The sequence below is a fragment of the Littorina saxatilis genome, linkage group LG6, assembly GCF_037325665.1.
Source record: "Littorina saxatilis isolate snail1 linkage group LG6, US_GU_Lsax_2.0, whole genome shotgun sequence".
Taxonomy (NCBI): Eukaryota; Metazoa; Mollusca; class Gastropoda; order Littorinimorpha; family Littorinidae; genus Littorina; species Littorina saxatilis.
Genome location: NC_090250.1, coordinates 21,294,333 through 21,321,706, shown reverse-complemented (window position 1 = coordinate 21,321,706; position 27,374 = coordinate 21,294,333). Strand labels below are relative to the sequence as shown.

Here is a 27,374-nt window from a genome sequence, read left to right as displayed (position 1 = left end):
CGTGATCGCCTGAAATTCGATGACAACAGAGAGGACTATAAATGGCTGGGCTGACTGAGACTCATTACCATTAGCATCGGGTCTTGGTGAAGACTGTCACGCAGCTCTTCTGTTCCTGTCCAACCATGGCGTTCCGTTCAGCGTTCCTTCTGTGTGAGTTTTGCTGTTGGCTTTTCCTTCTTGATTTGATTTAATTTGAGAGAGAGAGAGAGAGAGAGAGAGAGAGAGAGAGAGAGAGAGAGAGAGAGAGAGAGAGAGAGAGAGAGAGAGAGAGACAGACAGACAGACAGACAGACAGACAAGGAGTTTCGGAACGGAGCTTGATTCACGTTGAATTTTACTTTCTTAAGCCGGCAAATAAGTTTGTTAACTCTTCACAGGAAGAGCAGCCGATATACCATCCTGACCTCAGGTCAAAATGAGTTCGGCTCATTCTCTCCCTGACAGGATGCCTTGAGTTTCCTTGTCTTAACATATTTAGAGCTTTTTGTCATGTATTATTGATATAAGCAGATTCGCGATCGTCGATAATGATTTTTCATGGTGTTTTGTAATTATTAAATTAAAAAGGAATTGATATGTAAGAAAGTTTCAAGCGAGCTATTTTTCGCGGCTGTATTTACCGTGCAAACAACTCTAAATATGGCAAAAGTGTCACGTGATAATCAACCGTTTCCGTCGCGATATAACCTTCGTGATTGAAAACGACGTTAAACACCAAATAAATAAAGAAAGAATCAACCGTTTGGTTTTGGCGCTCACTGGAGCAGACGATTTTATCTGTAACCAGTTGACAGTGATGAAACCATATATTACGGTCTCCTTCCGGCAGCAGTCCCAACATTTCGACTTGTTTTGACCTTAGAACGATGTCTTTATCATAACTGTGAAGAACAGACCGGAGATCACTGTCGAAGTCGGCCAATCTGCAATCATGTTCGTCTCGCGAACACTGATCTCAAATTTAGATTAGTGCTCGCGAAAAACATATGGGAGATAAGTAGAGGTTACATGCCGAGTCTCAGTGATTATCAAAAATAATGGTCGAAGTTAGCGGATCATGAAAAATGCGAGCTTCAGCGAGCTTTTTCATGACCGCGAACTGAGACCATTATTTTTGATAATCACTGAGACGAGGTATGTAACCTCTTTATCCCTCCTTTCTTCAGTTATTCAAAGAAAAGAGGAGTTTTTGTGCGAAAGTTTGATCGAATCATATTCACCCAACCAGTCTACCTGCGCAGGCGATCGATTAATGCGCGGTTGTATAGTTCCGTGCAAATCATTCAATTTTGTTAACACTTCTTGTCAGTTTCCATGTTTTGAACTAAAATCAAGTACACAGTTATGTTGTCATTCTGCTGTGGCGGTAAAGGCAGATAGTGTGTGTTCTGTTCATGTTTTGGTATCGCTCAGGAAATGTTCTTTCTTCGAATGTGACTAGCAGACGAAGTTTTACACCCGTGTTCCAACGTTAAAAACTGTATGAAGTTTAGTTTTCTGGGGCAAAATAGTGTATGAAACCGCTGCATGTTCTTTACGTTGATTAAACTTTTGCAATTGATTGCGTGTGATCTGTTTATAAAATGAAATATTGTTGAAAACTGACCGTCGGATTGCAGTCTTGTCGGTGCAGCCGAAATCTGGAAGGGGAACTACTCGTGTCGCTAGACAAAGTATGAGAGTTACTTTTCCTTGGAATCTTGCTAGCGATAAACGATTGTGCACGGCAGATCTGAATTCAGAAAACAACCAAACTCATGGATTTTATATGGAGATTCATGTGTTCAAGTCTGTAGTTGCTGGTTTAAATACGGTATGGTTGTATTGTTTGCTCCAGAAATGTATATTTTGTACATTAGAGTGTTCTGAACTTTTGAGTCGCAAAAAGTAGATCCACAATGTGTACAGTCTCTACCCATGAACTATCGAGGATTCAGGCCCGTTGTTGGGTAAGTGATTTTGGTTGTTGGGTAAGTTACCGAAAAATAACTAGCCCTACAAGTTTACAGAGAGAAAGAAGCAGAGGGGGGGATAAAACTCTGTATTCTTATTTTGATAGATTCGCGTAGGACTGTAGCGTCCGGTCAGAGAGATAACTGGCGATAGCCGTTGAGCGATGACTGATCAGAATGCCGATATACATGGATCTCATGCCTTATGTAAATTCGTATGCCTGTTTTGTGACTTTCAGTTTGGCTCCTTTCACGTGATTGACTAAGTGATTTGTTTATTGATTCCTCTCCTTCCTTCTCTCAATCCTTCCTTCTTTCCTTTCTTTCTTCCTTCTTTCCTTTCTTCCTTTCTTCCTTTCTTCCTTCCTTCCTTCCTTCCATTCATTCATCCTTCCTTACTTCCTTCCGTCCTTCCTTCCTTTTATCATTCATTCATTCTTTGTTTTTCTAAATTTTGCGAGGCGGTCATCCCGGAAACTGTTTTATTCTGTTTTTGTTTTTCATTATTTTCTCTTTTCCATTTTCCTTCTGTCATTACTCTCCCTTCTTTCTTTGATAGACATCTTTACCATCTTGCCATTTATTAATGTAAATCTCACCTGTGTACAGGTGCAGTGGTGGCCGCAGTGGCCGGTCTGCGCGTCCCCGAGTGTGGCGAGCGGTCAGTGATTGTCCAGCTGTTTGAGTGGAAGTGGACCGACGTGGCCGCAGAGTGTCAGGCCTTCCTGGGCCCCAAGGGATACTGCGCTGTTCAGGTCAGCCCATGAGTCGTGACCCAAGTTTTTTTTGCAGTCAAAGAAACATAGATGTGAATAGGTCTCATTATTTATTTAAGGGTGGACTGAAGAATTACGAAGCTAACAATGCTATGCTTGCACGTGTGCTCATGATACAAAACTCGACAATGTATCGGATTTAGACTAAAACTGCCAACAATCACTCAAGCACATACACACACCGTGCGTACATAAAGGGCTTCTTTATAAAAACAATATTTGTTAGTACGGAAAAACAGAGTTGTGCGGACCCCCCCCCCCCCTCCCCCGAGATTTATTAGAAGAGAAAGAGGAGGACGACGATGACGGCAACTTCAAAGAGGACAATAACAACAACAAAGAGAACTCAAACAACTACAGAGAGCAAATGTCACAATCGCCGACGATGATTCAGATCACCACGATAAAACTGACGATGACAAAAAAAATTATGATGCTGATGATCCTAAATCCCTACCTCTTGTTGACAGGTGTCTCCTCCAACGGAGCATGCAGTGCTGCCCAACAGACCGTGGTGGGAGCGCTACCAGCCTGTCAGTTACGTCCTCAACAGCAGGTCTGGAACCCTGGAACAGTTCCAGCAAATGGTCAGCAGATGCAATGACGCTGGAATCAAGTAAGCAAAGCAAAATCTAGTGAGGGCTTGTTCACACTCACAAATCAGAACCCAGAACTTTATTTTGAAAGTTTTTTTTCTCCAGGCTTGACCTGGTTTTTTTAACCTGTCCTTTTGACATACATCTGTTCTAGCCTATTTGTGTGATTTTCCCTTTCTAAATGTATTCACTATTTATTAAACTTTCTGATTCAAATTTATTGCCAGCGTTTTGAAATTTGGGAATCCAAAAACGCAAGAGATGAAAAATGCATTACAAAATCTGTCATGCAAGTAAAATAACAACCCTGACACTGAATATGAAAAGAAGAACGTATAAGAATAACTTAATATAAGCGTTGTGCTTGAGTTCGGATCCCCTGTGTCCTATATTGTATGTCTTGACACTAAAATTGAATAAACCTGTGTTTAAACCAAAAGAATAACGCAATCATACAAGAAAGGAAAATAAATGTACCTTATTGTCCTGTAGTTAATGCTGAGTTTTAGACTGTAATAGATAATGAATCTGACCAAGAGATATGCGCCATAGGACAATGTATTATCTTGTAAGACAAATGTTGGCATGCTCAGTAAACAGAGGAGGAGAAGCAAAGGATGGTTAATCCTTGTTTTCTCTTTTGTTGTCGTTATGGAAGTCTGATGTGTTGAGTTTTTCTTCAGATCTAAACAGTTGAACTCTAAGGCCAAACAAAAAAATAGTCTGTTTACGGTAACATAGGCAAAAACAATAGGGTCGGTAGGTCGGGATTTTATTTTTATTGGTTTTTTTTCCCCAAAAAACCCCATATTTGTAAGTTATTTTGCCAAAAAAACAAAGACTTTTTTTTTTTTTTTTTCCCCAAATGCCAAAAGAAAGTCTAGGGTCGCGCGAAAAAAAAATAGGGTCGGTCGGGATACCGTAAACAGCCTTTTTTTGTTGCCTAAAGATAAAAGTGTAAATCATGATGTTGTGAAAAGCACCAAATTGCGTTAAAAATACAATTCCTCGTTATGTCTATGTCCATCAGGGTCATCGCGGAAGTGGTTCTGAACAACATGGCTGCCATGACGTCTTCGGGTCAAGGCAACGCCGGAAGTTCCTATGACGCCACCACGCTGTCCTTCCCAGCTGTGCCTTATGACGAAAATGATTTCAACAACGTCACGCTGTGTGGAGCTAACAGCACTGCATACACCGAGGCACAGAAGGTAAATGAAAAGATAAGCCGATCCAGGTATTTGTTTTAAATGCAGGTTAATTCAGAGACATTCATTTCAAGTGCAGGTTTATTTAAAGACATTCATTTCAAATGAAGGTTAGTTTACAGACACTTATATCAAATAGATGTTAATTTACAGACATTCATTTCAAATGAAAATTAATATAATTCAAAAACATTCTGAACACAGCATCTAAAAAAGCTTGGTCCTAAAGGGATGTAAGTCTTAAATCGGTAAGTTGTAAAAGGGCTGATCCAAAAACAGATAAACTGCTGACGTTCCAAAGTTAACGTTTTATAAATTTGTTTCGTAATGTTTCGTAAATGTAACGTTTTGTTTTGTCATAAATTCAAACGTTCAAATAACCTACCTTCTTCTTTTTCTTCGATCATGGGCTGAAACTCCCACGTTCACTCGATCATGTGTTTTTGTTGTTGCAGGAGTGAATGTGTACGTGTATGACCGTTTTTACCCCGCCATTCTGGCAGCATACGACGCATTCGGGGGAAGGCTAATAACCTACCATTCTTGTTTGTTTTTGTGTTTTTTTTAATTCTTAAAAGGGTGCTTCTCGTACTGTATGATTATGCTTCTTGTTCCAGGCGCGCAACTGCCCCGTGCACGGCATGACAGATCTCGACCAGTCCCGCGAGAACGTGCGCGAGATGATGACGGATTACCTGGACCAGCTGGTGGAGGTGGGAGTGGTTGGATTCAGTGTCAACGCCGCCAACTACATGTCGCCCTCTGACCTCTCCGCCATCTTCAGCAGTGTGCAGAGTCTGCCCAGTAAGTGTCAATCTCAGGCCGGGTGCCCTACCGCCACCCCCTCTACACAACCCCCTCCACTCCCCACCCTCCTCTCCACAAACCCCCCTCCCTCCACCCCGAACGCTTCCACCCCGAACGCCTACCCCTCACACCTTCATTCCTGACCCCCCCCCCCCCCAAAAAAAATAAAAAAAATAAAAAAAAAATAATAGTGTCACCGACAAAAATGTTAATAACTTCTACATGTGTTCAGCAAATTACTTCATAATTGGTAATACGTAAACTTTAGATGAGGGATGATAAGTTCACATAGTGTTAAGTGTGTAGATTCGTTTTTTCAGGCGGTACGGTCCCAAGAACCCCGGACAGAATTGAGGTGGCGAGCCGAATCGTATACATGGGAAACCCCCCGCGGGTTAGGGGGAAGAATTTACCCGATGCTCCCCAGCATGTCATAAGAGGCGACTAACGGATTCTGTTTCTCCTTTTACCCTTGTTATGTGTTTCTTGTATAGAATATAGTCAATTTTTGTAAAGATTTTAGTCAAGCAGTATGTAAGAAATGTTAAGTCCTTTGTACTGGAAACTTGCATTCTCCCAGTAAGGTAATATATTGTACTACGTTGCAAGCCCCTGGAGCAAATTTTTGATTAGTGCTTTGATTAGTGGCTCTATCCCATCTCCCCCCTTCCCCCGTTCGCGATATAACCTTCGTGGTTGAAAACGACGTTAAACACCAAATAAAGTAAAGTAAAGTAAATGTACAGGGGAAGGACTGTCAAAACAGACATACAGACAGACACAACTGAAAAGAGTAAGAGTACCACGAACATCATGTATGTTCCACACTTCACACAGCCCTTCACTTATTATCGTTCCTAACGGCACGGCCCCGCACGGTGCAGAGTCTGCCAATCTGAGGGGTGCCCTACCGCCAACCCCTTCTACACCACCCCCTCCACCCCTCCCCTTCCGACCCTCCTCCCAACCCTCCACAACACCACCACCCCTCCCCCACCCCCCGCTACCCCCTTGCGCGCCTGAAACAAGAAGCATAATTATATAGTAGACAGAAGCCTCCTTTCATTCGGTTGACTGGCAGTTAAAAAAAATAACCATCCCAATTTCAGGCGGCGTGAGACCCCTGTTGATGCTGGAGGTGTACGATATGGGCGAGGGTCCAGTGACGGCCTTGGAGTACAACGGACTGGGCATGGTCAGCGAGTACCGCTTTGGACAGAAACTGGCCGAGGGGATGCAGGTGTGTGTACGTGTGTTTAGGTGGGGATGAGGGGCCCGTCTATGTGGGGGGGATGGGTAGGGGTGGGAGGTGTGGATGGTTGAGTTTTTGGTGGGGTTGATGATGTACGTGCGTGTGGTCAGAGGTGATGGTTGTGTGTATGTGTGTGTGTGTGTGTGTGTGTGTGTGTGTGTGTGTGTGTGTGTGTGTGTGTGTGTGTGTGTGTGAAGATTTGGATGGTGAAGGTTTTGGAAGGGTTGTTGACGTGCGTGTTGTAGGTGGTGATCGATGTGTGGGTGTGGGTGTGAAATTTGTCTTTTGTTCCTGTTTTGAGTGGACGTGCGTGTGTTTAAACATGTGAGTATGTGTGTGTGTGGGGTGGTGGGGTGGTGAACGTGTGTATTTTTCAGGTCTGGCTGTCTGTCTGTCTATTCATGACCGATGCAAATTTCTGTCCTTTCTTGGTTCACATGCCAAGCTCCATGCTTAAAACTATTTACAAATCAGGTCTCTCACTGTACAAAGCACGTTCTTAAACTTCATAACTTTCACATTTTGTACTTCACTCTCCGTAGGATTTCCGCAAGCTGGCTGACATCGTGGATTACACCCGGGACATGGTCTTCACCGAGCAGGCTCTGGTCTTTGTCGACAATTACGCCACCCAGCGCTTCGTGCCTGGGACCTTGACCCATCGCACTCCGCGCGAGTACACCATGGCAACGGCCTTCACCTTGGCCTTTGGTTACGGGACGGTTCGCGTGATGAGTAGCTACGAGTTTAGCGAAATCAGTCAGGGTCCCCCCATGAGTCCCGGCTACTCCACTCTGGTGAGAGTCTTAAGTCAGTAGATTATTCTTTATTGTTAAAGAATTATGCAACTTTCTCTTGCCACCCGACACATTTGATACATTCTTCGTTTACAACAAATTGTGCATTCTTGCATGCGTGTTGCATACAAGAACGTTTACAAAACCCCTGACATTTTTTTAGGACGGTCGTAAAATCCCTGAATGAAACAGGAAACTTACAAATTTACAGAAATTTTCAAAGATTGTGTGAAATGAATGTCTTGGCTTTGTGAATTTACTGTAACATATATAATACCAACATATATATATAATATATTGGGGTGTGCACGTTAAAGATCCCACGATTGACAAAAGGGTCTTTCCTGGCAAAATTGTATAGGCATAGATAAAAATGTCCACCAAATACCCGTGTGACTTGAAATAAAGTGTAAAAAAATTCCATCTCACACGGCATTAAGTCTCAGGGCTTGGAAACATGAACACACGCATGCAGGAAAAAAAAAATGGGTAGCGCCGTATACTGTATGGCAGCTCGCTTTCCCCAGGGAGAAAGCAGCCCGAATTTCTGTGAGGTTACCCTCATGGACTATATAAAAAATCTTATCTTATCTTAATCTTATCTTATATAGGCCTACCATGTTTGTCACAGGATGTGGGCATTGACCGTGACGGGTGGTGCCAGAACGGCTGGGTGTGCGAGCACAGGTGGCGCGCCATCTTTGACCTCATTCCCTTCCACACGGCGGTCAAGGACAAGGACCTCAACCACTTCACCGCCACCCAGGACTTCGTCGCCTTCAGCAGAGGCCGCACCGGGTTCTTCGCCATGACTTCCAAGCAGAACTTCAAGGGGCTCGTGCAGACCAGTGAGCATGTTAAAAAAAATAAGCTTTTGAGTGTTTAGATTGGCATAATGACATAATCAAATGAACAGAAAGAAAAACTATGAGGGGGGTGGGGGACCAATACGACTTTGAGCCAATGAAGCTTGTTAAGAAATGAATCAATTGGTTCAAACAATTTTATTCAGATAACTGCAAATAACAAAGACGTATACAATTAATTAGATAAATGGAGCTCAGTTTATAAACGTGCTCTTAAAAGCAATGCAGTATTTGATTTGGCGGACGAGTACAACGTATTTGGAAAGGGTAATGGGATTTGTAGAATGGGAAAAAGAAGGAAATAAAAACACACTAATTAATTAATTAGCATTATGCACACACAAAAAAAGGCTTTCTAGGCCTTCAGCAAGGCGCACACTGCGTTCTTCACCCTGACCTATACGCACAACTTCAATGGTCTTGTTCAGAGCAGTTGAACGTTAAAGCTGATGGAGCTAGTTCGAAATCGGTTCAGTTAACTTTAGACACGAAATGAAAAGGGAGAGCAGAACGCTGTCCAGCCGTGAGTGTATTTTTGACCGACATGGATAGCGTCCCCTTGTGTAACTGCTTTTATCACTTCTTCAACAAGGTCCTCTTGTCGTCATTAGAAAACAGATTTCCTTACCGAGATGGGTGTTTGTTTTAGTGTTTTTTTTCTTTTTAGAAATTGCATTGATTCTAGCGTTGATGGCGTTGTTGATGGCGTCCCCCCCCCCCCCCCCCCCCCCCCCCATGATCTTATCTTATCTTATCTTATCTTATCTTATCTTATCTTATCTTATCTTATCTTATCTTATCATATCGTATCTCGTGCTTCAGACCTGGCCCCCGGCGAGTACTGTGAGGTGATCTTCAACTGTTCCTACAAGGTGCTGGTGGACCAACAGGGCCGCGCTCACCTCAACATGTCCGACAACTTCAACCCCATCCTCGCCATTGTCGACACCCGTAAGTTGTCTTCATTTTCACAGGAAGGTTGAAATGTTAGTTGAAAATCAAACACAAAATACACAATAGGAACAAGAGACTACAGGGGAGAAGAACAAGGACAAGATAACAATGAAAATGTACTCCCCAAAATGTACTCCCCAAAATGTACTCCCCAAAATGTACTCCCCAAAATGTACTCACCAAAATGTACTCACCAAAATGTACTCACCAAAATGTACTCCCCGAAATGTACTCCCCAAAATGTACTCCCCAAAATGTACTCATCAAAATGTACTCCACAAAATGTACTCCCCAAAATGTACTCACCAAAATGCACTCACCAAAATGTACTCACCAAAATGTACTCACCAAAAACACCAACAATAAAAATACGAATAAGAACCCTTTCGACGGATACGTCTGTAACTAGTAATACGTCTTCATCAGGCAAAATACTTTTGGGTTTTAACATTAACAAAATAAAGTAAACATTTTTATCGTGTTACAAAATACACACCAAAAGTTGTGTCTACGCATCTTAATTTATTCCCGTTCAGTAGTAGGGAAGAGGTATGCCTCACCCCTCGGCGCAGCGCGCAGCCGCGCAGCCGTATTTTGATAGAAGGTTATAGGTTAAGGTGCCTGTGTTTAAGTAGTGATAAGGAGATATTGCGCATAAACGGTTTATTGCGTTTTATATTTTGTCATGTGATTTCATGTGCCTGTACCTGTTGCTCGGTACTAATGACCACTCCAGCTGGGGTAAGCACCAATAAAATTCAGTAATTGACCCTCCCTCTGTGTTTTCACGGGCTTGGGACCGTTTTGACAAGGTATGTCAAAGCCACATTGGGGGTTTTTGGGATTAAACAATACGAGCATTATTTACAGAAGCAAAACATGTCTTATCAAATTTATTTACAAAAACGACAAAGTTGTTTGGCATTGGAATGTTAACCATATCACAGGCGGCGGTATCACAGTCAAAAAAAGAAAGAGACCCATTAGAGGGGTATCACAGTCAAAAAAAGAAAGAGACCCGTTAGACGGGTGTAGGCAGGGTTGAAACCCCATCAGAAGCGATCACACGCTTGATGTAGAAAAACGAGAGTGACTTTCTGGTTTGGGAATAGGTGAACATAGACTTTCCGTCTGTCTTGAAACCAGTGTTTGTACCACCACCACTTTCTTGCGTTAGAAGCACCTGTTGGTAAGACTCTTTTGTCAGTTTGTTTTGGTTTTTGTTCAAACCTTTTGAACTAAATTTACTTCCACTGTCTCCCTCGCAAAAGTAGGTTTTAGAACACAAACCAATAAACGCATTTCCTTGGTATTCGGTTTTAAAGAGACCGGGTGTTCGTTTGTCATAGTGGACACGCGCTGTACAGGCCTGACAGAGAGTCGGGTCCCATGGGGCGTTAGCTAAACGGGTGTTTTGGAAGGCTGCCTCGTGTTGGTCACAGGCTTGTGCAGGGAACCATTGGTTATACACTTGGTAAAACTGCTCTCGTAGTTCAGGACGAACTACCTCTTCTAACGTTGAAGCGCTAAGCGCCATGTACAGAGAATCTGTATCCATTTCCAAAAGCTGGTAGTCGGCTCTGGACACAAACTTATCTAGAAAATCAAAATGAAACTCCAACATGCGTAGTTTAGCGTACTGGTAAACAAAGTAACCAATCTGAGAGGGGAGTGACCAGTTGATTTTTTTTTTAGCCATCTCTACTTCAGTGACAGAATCTGTTACTTCTGTTAGTTTTTGAAAACGACCATTGTTGATCAGTTTTGAGGCCTCATCAGACAAAACGTAATGAATATCACGATGGTTGGCCACGTTAGTTAAGGTTTTCCCGTAGGCTGAGTTACCGAGCAGTTTGAAAGTTTCAGCTAAGATAGCTTTTGATGGGTCTTGGTCCCCTGCTCGTCTTGCGTTTGAAACGCTGTCACCAAACTGACGGAAACAGGTTTTGGGTTGATACTCCACGATCAGCGTGATGTTTTTAACAACCAACCCGTGCTGCACGTACCAAAACAAGAGGGGTGTGGCTAGCAGAATTTGTTCACCGTGATAACTCCCAACAAGTGTGCGGCGTGGTTGAGATAAGAGCTTGTGTTTTTCAGCGTAGTCTTTCATAAAATCCCCGATCTGTTCTCGGCTGACAGACTCATTTTTGAAAATAGGCTGCATTTCACTGAAATGTTCTTTTAGATGATCAGGTACATAAATATCACACTGTACCAACCCGAACAAAGTTTTGTTTTGCACCGCGTCTAAGACAGTTTGATCTGTGATGGTAGAAGGATGCCGGAAGGGTTTAAGTGTCGGAAAACGACCTTGTAGAAAAGTCTGAATGGAGGTGTTTTGTTTTTTGTCTGCGTGCCATTCACACTCCCATTTTTCGACGACAGTCACACCCACTTCCTCACGTAGGTATTTGGTGATGTTGGTTGTATGTTCTCTGAGTTCAACTAGTGTTTTTCCGGTGACAGGGTTAGACGTTTTACCGGCGGTCACAGAACAGTCATGCCCGTGGAACAAACATCCGTGAAACTGATAGCAAATTTGATTTGCGGCATCCCATCCATCAACCCTAATCTTTTTTCGACCAAGGGCCTTCTCTTTCGCGTTAAACTTATGTTGGAGATGGATCTGTTTTGATGCCATGACCCACTCCAACCATTCCCGAGCTAGCTGACCGTAGGGATCTGTTTTTTCCGCTTTAAAAGCGTTTTCTTTTCTACGAATGACAGGGTGCTCTGTGGGCATGTCTTGCATGAGTGCAGCTAAATACAGCGCATTTGCATCAAATCCCTGAACAGACTGTACCGGCTTGTCTTGTTTACCACGAATGTATGTTTTGTCTTTTTCGTGGTATCTGTGAAAGACAATAGACGGACCCCCGACAATGTTCTTTCGCAAAAGTGCGTGAACGTCTTTTTGTTTTTCGTTAAAAAGTGAAAAGTAGGTATCTGAAGACAACGTGTCAAACAGATACTTCAGTGTCACACCGGGGACAGAAATACCGTCTTTCAGCAAATCAACTCGCAGACTAGCGTACATACTAATCTGATGCTGCAAAGCAACCAGAAACGGCCCTGTATCTAGGTTGTTGTACCACACCAAAAAATCCTTCAAAGTCATCATTTTGTTTTCAGTCCACACACGCTGACAAAAAGCGTACTCTGTATCAGAAATATTTGAGTTTTTGAGCTTACTAAAAAAAGCTGCATGGGGTGGGAGTTCTCTTTCATCTAGTGTACTTAGACTAGTGACGTATTCATAGCAGAAAAAACCCTTTTCCTCTTCGACACCGAACGCCTTGAGGTACTTGGAATAACTAAAACCTGGCGCAAGAAAATTGTTGATGTCGAGAAACCGAAGTTTGTCTGTACAAAGACACATATACTGGTTGTTTCGTTTAACAACAAACTTGAAAGGGGGTCTTTTAGGGGCCTTCTTTTTTCCCTCTGTTTTGACTTCTTTGTCTTCTTTTTCTTCTTCTTCTTCTTCTTCTTCTTCTTCTTCTTCTTCACACACGGTATCAAAACCATCTGGTTCAAAAACAGGGTCTGTTTGACTTTCGTCTTTTGGAAGATCGTTATGGGCTGTTTTGTCTTTGACAAACTTTTCAATGAGAAAAGGTTTGATCACATTCAGATCGTAGCGAGAAGAATTGAAACCTACGACAGGCAGTTCTTGTAAATACTCATATAATTTCTGTCTGAGTCTTTCTACGGGGATGTTGAGGCTATCTGTCTCTTGTTGTTGTGTCTCTTCGATCTCAGTCAACTGGTCAAACACATCTTTAAATTCTTCACAAAGAAGGGCGCAGGAGGCTTCAGAGATACGTTCTAGGTAGTTAACCATGCTATCCACTAGTTCTTGAGAGTCACCTTTACTCACAAAACAGGTTGGTTCTGTGAAATGGGGAACATTACTGCATACAGAAACAGAAAGAGGAATATGTTTTGCTGTATACTGTGTACAGTTAGACTCAGCCGATTTTGTCTGTGGCAAGTTATCTGTGTCAAAAAACACCTCAAAATCAAACGTCGCTCTGTAGGGAAAAACAAAATCTGTGGCTACCTGAACACCGTGGTTTTGTAACTGTTGAAAAATGTTTTGGGGTGGTGAGTAAACCCCGCCTTTCAACGTTTCTTTTGAACCCTCACCCTGACAAGTCTGTTCATGTCGATTCATTTTAAACAAAGACGACCAGAGTTTCCCGCATTTGGAACAAGCCAACGCATGACCGAGTTTATCAATGTCTAAAATGTACATGAAATGGTCTTTGTAACGCAAGAGGCGCATAACGCCAGAATGTTTGTAAGCGCTACGACGCAGAGGAACAAGACAGACGGGTGTTTGGCTCTCATCAAACTCAAACACATCTATGTTCACCTTAAACTCAGATTCAATCGACTCAAGTTGAAACAAAGTGACCCCCGGAAAGTGGACAGGGGGGAAATGTCCGGCCCACTGTTTGAACAAGGTTTTTGTGGGGTTTTGCAAAGAATGAGTCGAGGCTCCTTTGTGCAAAGCAAGACAGCGAAAGAGACACAGACCGTCAGTATAAGGAAAATGATGATTCTCATCTTTTTGGAGTTTGTACAAGAACGGTGTGTTTGTGATGTAGTCAGGTAGACTACCACAGGCACATCCGATAGGAAAGTCAGACAAAGGCGTGACATAGAAACTGGAAGACATGATGCTGTGAACAGAATACCGAGAGTTTGGGCGTTCGAGTCTAACTTGTTCTAGAATGTCACGGTCACTGATTTCATCGAGAAAAGAAAGAAAGTCCTGCTTTGAGTTGATCAGGCGCGGTCGTTGTAAGACAGAGTGGTTATTGACTGAGGCATGAAAGAAAGACAAGTCACCCGACTCTTTGTTTTTGAGAAGAAAAGAGTGAGAAAAATTGATTTTGAAGCGCTTGTTTTGTTCATGGAACAGATCAAGAAGCGACTCGTCCCAATCAGGGAAATCAGAACAAGGGTTCCAGAGAATGGTATAGGTTGACTGAAGTTTACCAGGCCGCTTATGTGTTTTAACAGAATTCCAATGCTTTTCGTACATTTGTCTTTCTTCAGAAGGTAACTTTTTGATTTTTTCTTTTTCTAGTGCTCGTTTGTTTAATCCCTTTTTGGGGGAAGGGGCTTCCTGTGAAGACGAACTTTTTCTTTTGGACCCAGCGACTGTCGACGCTGGTGGTGGAGGTGTCCGACTCGCAACATCTTGGCAGTTTTTGGTTTTTTCATGCCGAGCAAGGTCGTATTTTCTGCTGAACGACTTGCCGCACATAGCACAGAGAAAAGGTCTGGCTTTGTTATGGACTTCGTTAACATGAGCGTTAAGGTTTTTGGTCTGTGTAAAAACCTGTCCACAGTGCGGGCATTGGTTACGCTGTAATAAAAAAAAAGAACTATGTCTGAGCTACAAAAAAAACAATATCAAAAAACATCTTACATAAAAACTTTTTTTTTCTAAAAAGCTATGTCTGAGAAAAAAGTAACACTCTACCTTTATTTTTTTATCTTTACAAAAACAAAATCAACTTACCAAATCTGTTGAGGCCGGTTGTGGTGTTGTGTTAGCGTCACTGCTGCTGCTGCTGTTGGTCGCCATAGTTGTTTTTGTTCACCACCACCCACTTGTAAAGTCGAAGAGACACTCAAGAGTTAGCCCCAGAAGAAGTTTATTTATACCCCTCTTTGCCCGCATCACCGCCGTATTCTAACTACGCGTTTCTATTTTTAGGTGCTGACCAATCAACAAGTTCTAACATGTTTAGGTCTTGCGTCTCTGTGGTGCAATAACTCAGGCGTAAGCACCCAATGACCCCCTCTGGAGGTTTACCGGAGAGGGGGCTCCGCGAAGCGCAGGGATACCGTTTAATTTCCTTACTCTGACACCCCCCCTGACAGGGCACCAAACTACATAGCTATTAAAGAGAGAGGGCTCCGCGAAGCGCAGAGAAAGTGTGAATGTGTGTGTGTGTGTGTGTGTGTGTGTATGTGTGTGTGTGTGTGTGTGTGTGTGTGTGTGTGTGTGTGTGTGTGTGTGTGTGAGTTAGTTTTGAATATAAAATTTAAAGTAGATGTTTGGTTTTTTTAAATTAATAAATAAAGATAAGGATAGGATCTTAGTTTAGTATGTGAAAATGGATCCAAGGTGGAAACATCCTTTTACCTGTGTGATTGCCGGTCCCACAGGGAGTGGGAAGACTCATTTTGTCAAACAATATTTGAATTACTTACAAGATATGATGACACCCCCTCCAGAGGAATTGATTTGGTGTTATGGGGCGTGGCAGTCTGGTTACAATGAGATGAGACATGTGACGTTTGTGGAGGGTTTACCCGACGTGGAACAGTGGACAGGGGTCAAAAGGCGACTGGTCATCATTGATGATTTGATGAGTGAGACAAACGACAAGGTCACACAACTATTCACCAAAGAAAGTCATCATCGGAATCTGAGTGTAATGTATATTGTACAGAACCTGTTCGGAAAAAAACAAAGAGCAGAGGACGATCAGTTTGAACAGTCACTACCTGGTGGTGTTTAAAAACCCACGGGATGCTTCACAGATCAACCATCTGGCCAAGCAGATGTACCCTGGGAAGCTAAAGTATGTCCAAGAGGCATTTAAAAATGCGACTTCTATGCCTCACGGTTATTTGCTGTTTGACTTGCGACAAGAGACACCCGATCATCTTCGTCTGAGGACAAAACTTTTCCCACCAGAGCACCCTGTAGTGTACCTTCAAAAATAACCATGTCTGCACGCCTGAAGAGAAATGTACCCATGTTGCGATTGTTGTGTGGGGCTAAGCCTGCCGTGATTAAGGCCGTATTGAAAGGAGCTTCTCCAGATTTGATCCATGCGTTGTGCGAGTGCTCCCTGAACATCTTAAAAGGCCATGTGCAGCTGACGCCCGCACAGAAGAAACGGTTGTCTCGACACAAACAGAACCTACGGGTCTTAGCCAAAAAAACAACATCTGTCAAACATCGAAAGCAAATCCTACAGAAAGGCGGTTTTCTTCAGGCTCTTTTGAATCCTGTGCTAGGCATTGTATCTGGTTTGCTCGGGAACCTGGGTCTCTGATACGATGGACCATACCAAAAAGATGATTTTGATTGAGCCACGTGTGTTGGCTTCTTTGCGGGACTCTGCAGGTGGACCTCCAGTACCTGATGCCACCTCACAAAGTTTGAAGGACATGGATCAAGTGATGCGGGGTATTTTAGACAAGAAGGATGTGGACAAACATGAAAAAGCAGACTCCTACCAACAAGTCTTGTGGCGGTTTCTTAAGCGTGTTGAAGAATATAAAAACAAACCTCTTGGAAGAGTGGAGATAGCACAACCCTCAAAACAACCTTTGACAGAACTAAATGAGGTCGAGAAACCTCAGGACCTATCTAGGGTAGAAAAACGAGTGTTGGAGAGTGTCCCAAAAACCTTGAAGAAGAAGGCTCAGTTGCTTTTGGATATAACCAAGGACAGTTCTGACATCAAGTGGAATGAACAAGGACAGCTCGTGTACCAGGGACAGACAGTAGCAGGAACCAACATGGCTGATCTGGTGAATGATGCTCTTCGTTACCGTAAAAATGCACCTGATCCTCAAGGGTGGGAAGTGTTTGCAAGAGGTTTAAAAGCGGTTAATATCCCTCGTGAACTCATTGGTCACACAGGGCGATGGGAGTGGATGCACAGCGAGGGGGGTGATAGAGGAAGACCATCCACCAGGACAAAAAGAAGAAGAAGAAGAATTGTGAGTCCTTCCTCAGCATCTCCTTCTGCAGAAAGAGTATCATTTCCTTCTCCAGCGCCCAAGAAGAAGACGTGGCTATCTTATTCTTGAGCAGAATGCCAGTGAAAAAGAAAAAAGTCGCTGAGAAGCTGCGACGTCGATATTATGGAAGTCAACTCCCTGGAAGTTTGGGTGGAGTGGAAGCTTTGAGAAGAACCACCAGACAAGAACAAAAACAAGTTGAAAAGTGGTTGACATTTCAAGACACCTATACACTACACAAACCTGTGCGGCGAAAGTTTACTCGTCGTCGTATCATCGTGGGTGGCATAGATCATCAGTGGCAAGCAGATTTGATTGATGTTAGAGCGCTGAGAAAAGACAATGACGGGTTTACCTACCTACTCACATGTATTGATGTGCTGAGCAAACACGCGTGGGTGGTGCCTTTGAAGGACAAAACAGGGGCCTCTCTGGTGACAGCCTTCAAAAGCATTTTTGTCCGAGGTCGTCAACCCCTGAGACTACAAACAGATAAGGGTAGCGAATTTAAAAACAAGGTGTTCCAGGATTTTTTGGACAAAACAAAGGTACACTTTTTTGTGACAGAAAATGATGACATTAAAGCCTCAATGGCGGAGCGCTTCAACCGTACCTTGAAAGACAAACTGTGGAGGTATTTCACCAGAACAAGTTCAGTGAGGTATGTGGAAGTCTTGGCTAAGCTGGTGCGTGGTTACAATCATTCCTACCACCGCAGTATTAAGAAAGCTCCTGCTGACGTAACCATCGCTAATCAGGAGGAAGTGTGGCAACGGTTGTATGGTGGTCCAACTCTCTCCAAACCACCTAAACTGAATATAGGAGACCGTGTGCGAATCAGCAAGACGAGAAGAGTCTTTAAAAAAGGTTATATGCCTTCTTGGACAGAGGAACTCTTTACCATCAGTCAAGTCAAGACAACCACACCCGTGACCTATGTGCTGAAAGATGATCACGGAGAAGAACTGTTGGGGACTTTTTATGAACAGGAACTGCAGAAAGTGGGGGAGAAAGAAATATACCGCATTGAAGCTGTTTTGGAACAACGCCCTGGAAAAGGCAAACAGAAAGAGTATTTAGTCAAATGGTTCGGCTATGACCCGTCATTCAATTCTTGGATTCCACAGACGGCACTGACCCCCTACACGGACTAGCTTCAGTGGTTCTGATGGAGAAAACTCAGAAGATTAATACGCCTCTGGATGAACCAGACAGTGTTGTTAAGCGACCAAGAACATCCAAGCTGTGGCGTGTATTTGGACATCGTGTCCCTCGGAGCGAGATTGTCTTCCTTTGTCAGATGCTCCTTATTTATGTGGTGATTGGAGTGTCTCTGTTCAATCTGACAACCGGTCGCGGACCGGATAACTTGTGGGTGGCCCTACTGGGAAGTTGTCTCGGCTACGTGCTTCCTAATCCTTCCATTGATCCACCCTTGGTACAGTAACAACGTCTTCACTCATCATGTTCTACCTGACACTCCCCAGCAACAGCTCCTTGCAGCACTACCCTGACAACAACGCGAGTCACTACTACACAAAACTACCTCAAACAATTGACCTGGGCACCGACTACGAGTGTGGGTTGGCTGAGATTCAGTTTAACAACTCGTATGTAAATGTGGAAAAAGACACGTGTCAGTTTCGAATTTGTGTCCCATTAGGTGTTGTTATTTCTTGTGATACTCTAGTTTTACCAGAGGGGTTGTATGATTCACCTGCTTTTTTTATAGACTCACTAAACCAGCTCTTGGTTGATGTAAGTCTTACGCACTATGTAAGGTTTTATTACACCAAAGCAGCAAAAAAAGTACGTGTTAAATTACTCAAAAATATCTCGCTGTGGATGAGCCCCGAGTTGATGAGAATTTTGAAAACAGATGTCACCCAACAAAGCATCATAGGCCCTGGTCACTTTGACGGTAAGGCTATGATGGACTTACATCAAGATTTTCACGCAATATACGTGTACTGCGATTTGGTGCGCGAAAGAGTGGTCGGAGACACATTAGTCCCATTGTTGCGGACGGTGCCGATTAAAAAGAAGACTGAAGAAGTCGTTCATCATATGTTTGAAAAACCCCATTACATGCCACTGACTCGATGTCAGTTCAACACGGTGGAAATGCTTTTAACAACGGACACGGGAAAACCTATCGCATTTGAGCAAGGGAAGACGGTCGTGACGCTTCATTTTCGTCGTAGACGCACCGACCATTTGTAGAAGATGGTTCGTCTAACCCCTTTTCAGGGCAGTGGAAAACTCTATGAAGATTATTACTGCAGCCAGGTCGGCCACGGTCTCCCCGTGTTTGTAGGAGGAAGAAACTACAGAGGTCATGGTATTGGCAATCTCTTAGGGGGTATTGGTCGAGCCCTTGTGCCTCTTTTGAGAAGTGGTGGAAAAGCTCTGCTGAAAGAGGGGGCTAGGACAGGTATGCAGGTGGCTCAGGATGTGCTGTCTGGGCGTAGTGTTAAGTCGTCACTACAGCAGAGAGCTAGCAATGCAGGGAAGCGATTGTTTCACCAAGCCGTGGGTCGAGTGACAGGCACAACAGCCGCGCCGCCTGGAGAACCTGCAAGGAAACGTATAAAATCATCTACACCACACCGCCAAGGTCAGACTGGGAGACAGAAGAAGAAGAGAAGGAGGGCGACAGCAGCCGATATTTTTGGATAAGCATCATGGCCCTTGCCCACCCTCAGTCATGTGAAAGTGTACATACTGGATTGGATTTGTTTTCTGTACCCCCAACACAGACAGCTGTGCAGGAGGGAATGTTTGTAGAGTATCATCCTCTGGCTACTCTGGCCCCAGGAGCCCCTATTGAGTTTACCATCAGTGGTGCTACATCCGAGTACCTGGATCTAAGCAACACGTATCTCCATGTGCGAGCTAAAATCACCAAAGCAGACGGAACAAACTTGGAGGCTGACTCCCCTGTGGCTCCTGTCAACTACTGGTTGCACAGCCTGTTTTCCCAGGTGGATATCAGTCTCAATGATACCTTGGTGACCAATTCAGAGAACACCTACCCCTACCGTGCCTACATTGAAGCCACCCTCAACTATGGACGAGAAGCCAAGAAAAGTCACCTCACCAGTGCCATGTATTACCGAGATAGCTCCAACCACCTGGATGATACAGCAGGGGATGACAACTGGGGTTTGAAGGTACGGCGTGAGCAAACCATGCGGAGCAGAGAGGCAGACATGATGGGGCGACTTCATGCTGACATCATGCACCAGGAACGCTACATGATGAACGGCGTGGACGTGAAGATCAGACTCATTCCTTCCAAGAACATCTTCCACCTGATGTCTCCTGACCCCTTTCAGGGTTTCCGCAGTGTCATTACACATGCCTCCCTGTTTGTTCGCAAAGTCAAGTTGAACCCTGCTGTGAGCCTCGCTCACGCCAAAGCACTGGAAAAAGGCACGGCCAAGTATCCTTTGAAAAGGGTCGTGGTAAAGACTTTCTCCATTCCCACAGGCAACCTCAGTGCTGTGCAGGACAACTTGTTTCTGAGTCAGACACCCAACCGCCTGGTGATTGGCTTGGTGGACAGCGCTGCTTTCAACGGACAAGCCTCACGCAATCCCTACCACTTCAAGACACAAGGATTGTCCTTTCTCAGCCTGTACCTAGACGGGAAACAGATTCCCGGCAAACCCCTGACACCGAACTTTGAACAACACCAGTATGTGAGGTCATTCTTCAGTCTCATGACGTCTACGGGTCTCGCCAACAGAGATGCGGGATCTTACATGGAGCTGCGTGATTTTGAGTTGGGGTATGCTATCTACAGTTTTGACCTGAGTCCCAGTCTTCTGGATGGAGATCAGTTTGAACTGGTGAAAAGCGGTGCCCTGCGTCTGGAGCTGAAGTTCAACCAAGCCCTTCCAGCGCCTGTGATGGTGATTGTGTATGGTGAAATGGACAGCATGATCGAGATTGATCGCTCTCGCCAGGTCCTGACTGATTTTGCACTATGAACAGCAAAGACATTAGCCGAGTGTTGGGGAGAGACATTCATACCCGACGTGTGTTTCGAGGTGTGTTTCCCAGAGACAGACTCCCACGACAGGTGAATACGCGACGCCCAAGCGCTTTTGTCATCAATACAGATCGCAGTACAGGACCGGGAGAACACTGGGTGTGTGTCTGGTTTGATGGACTGGGACAAGCGGAATATTTTGATAGTTTTGGTTTACCACCCGTGCACCCCGCCATTGAAAACTTTATGCTGAAACACAGTTCAGCCCACGTGTACAACCCACGTCTTTTGCAAGACTTGACGAGTTCAGCCTGTGGCTTGTATGTATTGTACTATGTTTTGATGAAAAGCCGCGGAGCCAGTTTATTTCGAACGCTTCGTGTGTTTTCTCCCAACAGACTTTGGAGTAATGATCGAAGAGTATGGTTTTTGGTCCAACAGCTAAGAAGAAACTGAGGTCGCGTGCATCGTCTTTTGTTTAGGTCTGTAAACTGTTTTATTCCTTTTATTGGGTGTGTCTTGTGTGTGTATGTGTCTATATAAGAAGAAGGGGCGGAATCATCACCACCACTTTCATCTCGTACCCACCAAAGTAGAGAGAGGGTTAGAAGAGTGCTAGTAAGAAAAGAGAGGTACACAAAACAAAAAAAGTCATGATGGAGACGGCCAGTCCCTCTTTAGAGCAGATGTTGGAAGAATTGGAGGCTGGTATTCTCAAAGTTAAAGATCACCTGCGAAACAGTTTGTTCTTGATGTTTGTTAGTGAGTTAAAACGCGATGTTTGCAAACGCCTTGAAGAAAAAAAGAGAGAAGAAAAAGACTATTCAACACGTTGGACTGTTGACGCCATTAGAACCGTCGCAGATAAAATCTGGGAACACCTAAATCGAGACAAAATTCTTAGTCGTTGGAATGTAGCATTACCCAAGACACATCCAGACGGGGTCTCCTGGTGGTGTTTGCGAGTTGTTGTGTGGAAGTGGACAGAAACGACAGCGTTTCGAAAAAGGGTTATCACTCATGTGACTGAACAACTGCTCTGTGAGTGATGCAACAGAATGAAAAACGGCATAGCATCCCACGTGACCTTAGGCTACACCAGTGTGGACCCGTTGAAACCAGAATAAACAAGATGTACATGAACCGCGAGTGTGTATATAAGACAGGACGGATGTAAAAAGACCACTACAGAGGATTTTTTTGCGGAGTCGACCATGCCTTCAGGAACCATGAAGCAGCCACCACAGCCGGCTACACTCTACCCGCTAGGTGGAAGCCTTTTTGCCTCAGTAAAAACGTGGAGAGGGGCTGTAAAAATCCATATTCGCCACTATGCTGTTCCCACCCGCACCAAAGGTGGGCGTGTTGTCCCCACCCAAAGAGGAGTCACCCTGGACTTGAAAAAGCTTCAGAAACTGCTTAGAGTGCAGAAAAAACTCAAAGAAGACTACCACCAACAGGTATCTTCTCTGTCACCCACAGAGGAGAAGCAGGAGAAAAAACATCCGAAAAATCACACAGAGTGTCCGCTGTCAGACTACTACTGTTCAACACCATCAACCACAGCCACGGCTTCGACACAAAGCGAGGAATACCCTCAGCAGCTACAGCGACCCCTGTATTCCACATGTCCAGCTTACTGTCCTGTCACAACCGTAAATCCTCTTCCTGTGACACCAAGAAGTGGTTATGAAGTTGACAACTAATCCGGGGACCACCTCGTTCCTTTAAATTGACAATCATGATTTGGATTTTTTTTTTTTTTTTTTTATTTTTTTTTTTAATGTATGTGTATGCAAAATGTTAATTTTTTTTAATATTTTTAATATTCAAAAGACTGCTGTCACTTTTATAATAAAATGATCATATTGGAAAAGTTAATAACTATGTGTCTGTATAACTCTTGAATGCTACCGTGAGCAGTTTTATGTATTGTTTTGTTACTCTTTACGTCTGACTTTTTTACCTTCTTGTTTGGAAGTACTTGTGTAAACGCGCGCGCATGTGTGTGTGTGTGTGTGTGTGTGTGTGTGTGTATGTGTGTGTGTGTGATCGGAGGGGTGTGTGTGTGTGTGTGTGTGTGTGTGTGTGTGTGTGTTTGCATTTTATTCCCACCACACATATACCCCTACCGCTTACATAGTCTATCAACAACAAAATTTAAAAAAATTAAACACCGCAACAACGAAGAAAATAAATATCAAAAACAAAATAATACCTATCTTATCTGGTGTACCTATCAAAACCTTGTACGTAGAACAACCGTTTCTATTTTTAGTGCTGACCAATCAACAAGTTCTAACATGTTAAGGTCTTGCATCTCTGTGGTGCAATGCTCAGACGTGATCAGTCTCTAACCTAACATTATGTATGACTGACTGTAGAACAACTCGTGTTCGGTGTAAAATGTACCTCCGATGTTTATAACACCCACATAAAAAACAACAATCTGAGTCTACTTGTTAAAACTTTTGTTATATGTGTACATCAGCTCCCATCCCTCTCATCAGTCGAGCTAACTTCCACACCCACCCCACACCATTTGTCTAGCACTAATCTAAGGGGTAGGCAAACCACCTCCTATTAAACTTCTCTACCCGCTGGCCACCTCTGGTGGTTTTATCGGCGAAGGGGCTCCGCAAAGAGTAGGGATACCATTTTTATTACCTTATCCTGACACCTCCCCTGACAGGGGACCAAACTACATAGCTATTAAAGAGAGAGGGCTCCGCGAAGCGCGGAGAAAATGGGGGAATTACTGCTTTTTATTGGTGCTTACCCCAGCTGGAGTGGTCATTAGTACCGAGCAACAGGTACAGGCACATGAAATCACATGACAAAATATAAAACGCAATAAACCGTTTATGCGCAATATCTCCTTATCACTACTTAAACACAGGCACCTTAACCTATAACCTTCTATCAAAATACGGCTGCGCGGCTGCGCGCTGCGCCGAGGGGTGAGGCATACCTCTTCCTTACTACTCCGTTCAATTTCTTAAATTCGGTCAAGTAACAGTCTTGGTGTCTTATAATACAAAATTAACCAATTCAAAGCAATGTGTGTAGTGGGGTCGGTGACGTGATTATTTTTTGGGAGGAGCCTATCAATTTAGTCAAACAGTTGTGTTGTTTTCTGAGCTCTAATTCAACAAAATAGTATGCCCCAGATCCAGTTATCAGTAATGTTACTACGGCAAATGTACTGCTGACATCAATGTCTTTTTTCTGTTTTATTCAAAGTTCCAGCTACGCAAGCGGCCATCTAATCATTCCCTGACACAGACATCATATAAAATATATCATTATTCGTTATTCGTTCATGTCACATTCATCTGTGTTATCGTGCTTCTTCTGTGTTGTGTCTTTGTGAATCTGGTTGCTTCGTGGTTGATAGTTGAGGGTATATATATGTATTTGCGCCCAGAATCAAGAAGGTTCCGATGTTTTTCATGTATTTGTGTGGTTTACCTACATTTGGTTTTGTAATGGTACTATTACTTAAATTTACCTAGTAATATCTTAGATTAAAGTTATAGTGCATTGTTTCTTTTATTTTAGATTATGAATTGAAAGTTATGTTGAATACATGACTCCAAACCTCAGTTCATGACCACACACACACACACACACACACACACACACACACGCACACACTCACACACACAAACACACACACACACACACACACACACGCACACGCACGCACACACACGCACACACGCACATACACACACACACACACACACACACACACACACACACACACACACACACACACACACAGAAACAGCTATTAAAACAGTAATCTGCAAATTTGGTATGTTTGTTTAAACTTTTGAGACATTTTAAAGTTTGTTTATTCTCTAAAAAACAGAGGCCCCAGAGAACAACTACCAGAGGACCGTGGTTCTGATGCAAACAATCACTCGTCCCGGTGAATACGTCTTCTTCAGAGGTGGCGTGGACCACAGTCTGAGAGAAGGTAATAATAATATTAATAACAATAAGAGTATTTATATGGCGAAAGTTCTATACGGAACGCGCATATTATAAAGGAAACCAAAAAATAACGCTGCTCGGCTGAGTATTTCAATTTTTTTTTAAACATTTCTTCAAAATTTGTTTGACAAAACTACATACCTTTCTCCCGCCTCAAGGCTGCACGACTGACGCTGAGACGAGCGACTGCTCCATCCCTATCGACGTTCGCCACGAGAACCTCAACATCTCTGACGCCTACGACGCCTGGAGAGCCGGAGACAAGCACCTGGACTGGTACGGCAAGGAGGCTGGGCAGGGAGTCTTCCGTGACTGGCAGCCACAGGGCTCCCCAGGCCTCTGGACCACCAATGACGCCTCTGACGAGAGACGCTTTCACCCTCTCAACACGTGAGTTGCGAGAAAGAGAGAGAGAGAGAGAGAAAGAGAGAGAAAGAGAGAGAGAGAGGTGGGTGGGGGGGGGAGAGAGAGAGAGAGCTCAGGGAGTGTTCAGTGACTGGCAGCTACAGGGCTCCCCCGGCCTCTGGACCACCAATGACGCCTCTGACGAGAGACTCTTCCACCCTCTCAACACGTGAGTTGCGAGAAAGAGAGAGAGAGAGATGGAGGGGGGGGGGTAGAGAGAGAGAGCTCAGGGAGTGTTCATCGACTGGCAGCCACAGGGCTCCCCCGGCCTCTGGACCATCAATGACGCCTCTGACGAGAGACGCTTCCACCCTCTCAACACGTGAGTTGCAAGAAAGAGAGAAAGAGGGGAGGGGGGCACCTTGATGGTAATGGTAGGAGAGGGGACATGACGTTTTAAGCGACTGGCAATTTGATTGCGTCGGCGGCCATTTTGAAAACTGTCATGGCGGCCTTAAAAACATTCCCCTTGGCTGTGTTGTCATACAACCAAACAACACACACACACAAAGTGAATATTTGCTTCCAACAAGCAACGTTTAGCGTGTCAATTTAGTTGCAAGCTACATGTTTCAGATTCCAATCTAATATCTCCGTGTATGCTTGCAGCAACGCTAGTCGAAGCTGGCTAAAAATGTAAAGACAAACTGGCAGTACTACAAACAACCACTGTGTATCTGTATTCATGTATCTTTTGATTTGAAGCTTCGCAAACTGATGTGGGAAACCTGATAAACAAAGGGAAGTAAGCGCTCTGAATGCTTACGACATGTGGAATAGAGTAAGTGAGAGTTATCCGGAACCATTCTCCTGGCACCTGAGAGAATAACAAGCATTGAAACGAATAACCGACTTTCATCCTCATAAGGTGGGAGACGCAAATGTTTGGCTGACTAAAGTTAAACATTGCTCAGTTGCATATACAAGTATATAGACGATCCAAATGAATCTGGTACCAATCCACCTTGAGCTTAAAGATTGCGATACGTTTATGTAACTGTGCAGCTTCGGCCCTCACTACTGGATGCTGGACATGGACATGGACTGCAGCAAGACGGAGGACGGACTCTTCGAGGTCAAGGCCTTCACGAGCGACGCGCGTGGCTGGGAACATCCCATCCACAACAACCAGTGCCAGGGGGCAGAACCCTTCCCCATTAGCTCTACCAACCACATCGCCAAGTGTGGCGCCCTCAACGTCTTCTACTACGACGAGGGACGCTGCGAAATCCGCGAATTGTAAACCCGTTTCTGCTATGTCTGTTTGAAACTGGATTCGATAAACCGGATTGTCTGTTGGAAACTGGATTCGATAACCGGATGAAGTTAACGGTCTTGGTGGCCTGATTTTAGTATACTGGTTTTGTTAAGCCGGGTTTTAAGTCGTAACTTTCCTAAGAAGCAGGGGTCTTTAACATTAGATCTGAATCTTCGCCAGGTTTTGATTGGTCTGCAAAAGAAAGTTAGGTTTGATTAACCGCATTACGTTCATTTACTAGGTGAACTAGTTTCAGTTACTTGTTAGGTCAATTGAATATTGCTACCTTTTGCTAGGAAACCGGGTTCTTTGAAATTGGATTTGAATCTCATACTTATGCCTTTTTGTTGCTTTTTTTAAGATGCTAATTTGCGTCTACTAACTTATACTGAACGTAATTTTCAGCCAAAATTTGACTAAGGTTTAAGTGGAACGGTTCTCGTGCGTCCAAAACAGCTGCCGCTATCAATTGTTGATGCTCGATATATAGTCTTTTAGATCTGATCTTTCTGTATATTTTGAAGTCAAGTTTGAAGTTAAGTGAATTTGTTCTCAAAATATAGCCCTACCTTTAAAACTTCTTAAATGTGTGCATTCTAAGTATTCTTCTGTAGTTTTATTTTCTGTTATGTCTGAAGTGCTTGTGTAAGAACCAATCCATGTTTCGTTCAGCGGGTGATACGCATCAGGCAAGGAATAAAAGGGAAGAAAAATAA

At 43.8% G+C, this 27,374-nt stretch overlaps 1 protein-coding gene across 1 annotated transcript; it reads left to right on the top strand.

The window, feature by feature from the left end:
• On the top strand, window positions 1–27,374 carry LOC138968728 (alpha-amylase-like). Its single transcript, XM_070341360.1, has 12 exons — window positions 1–153; window positions 2,565–2,710; window positions 3,202–3,347; window positions 4,358–4,538; window positions 5,153–5,339; window positions 6,452–6,582; window positions 7,137–7,391; window positions 8,023–8,239; window positions 9,080–9,208; window positions 24,871–24,978; window positions 25,154–25,385; window positions 26,406–27,374. The coding sequence occupies exons 1-12, from the start codon at window positions 126–128 to the stop codon at window positions 26,641–26,643; spliced, it is 1,998 nt and encodes a 665-aa protein (XP_070197461.1). The 5' UTR covers window positions 1–125; the 3' UTR covers window positions 26,644–27,374.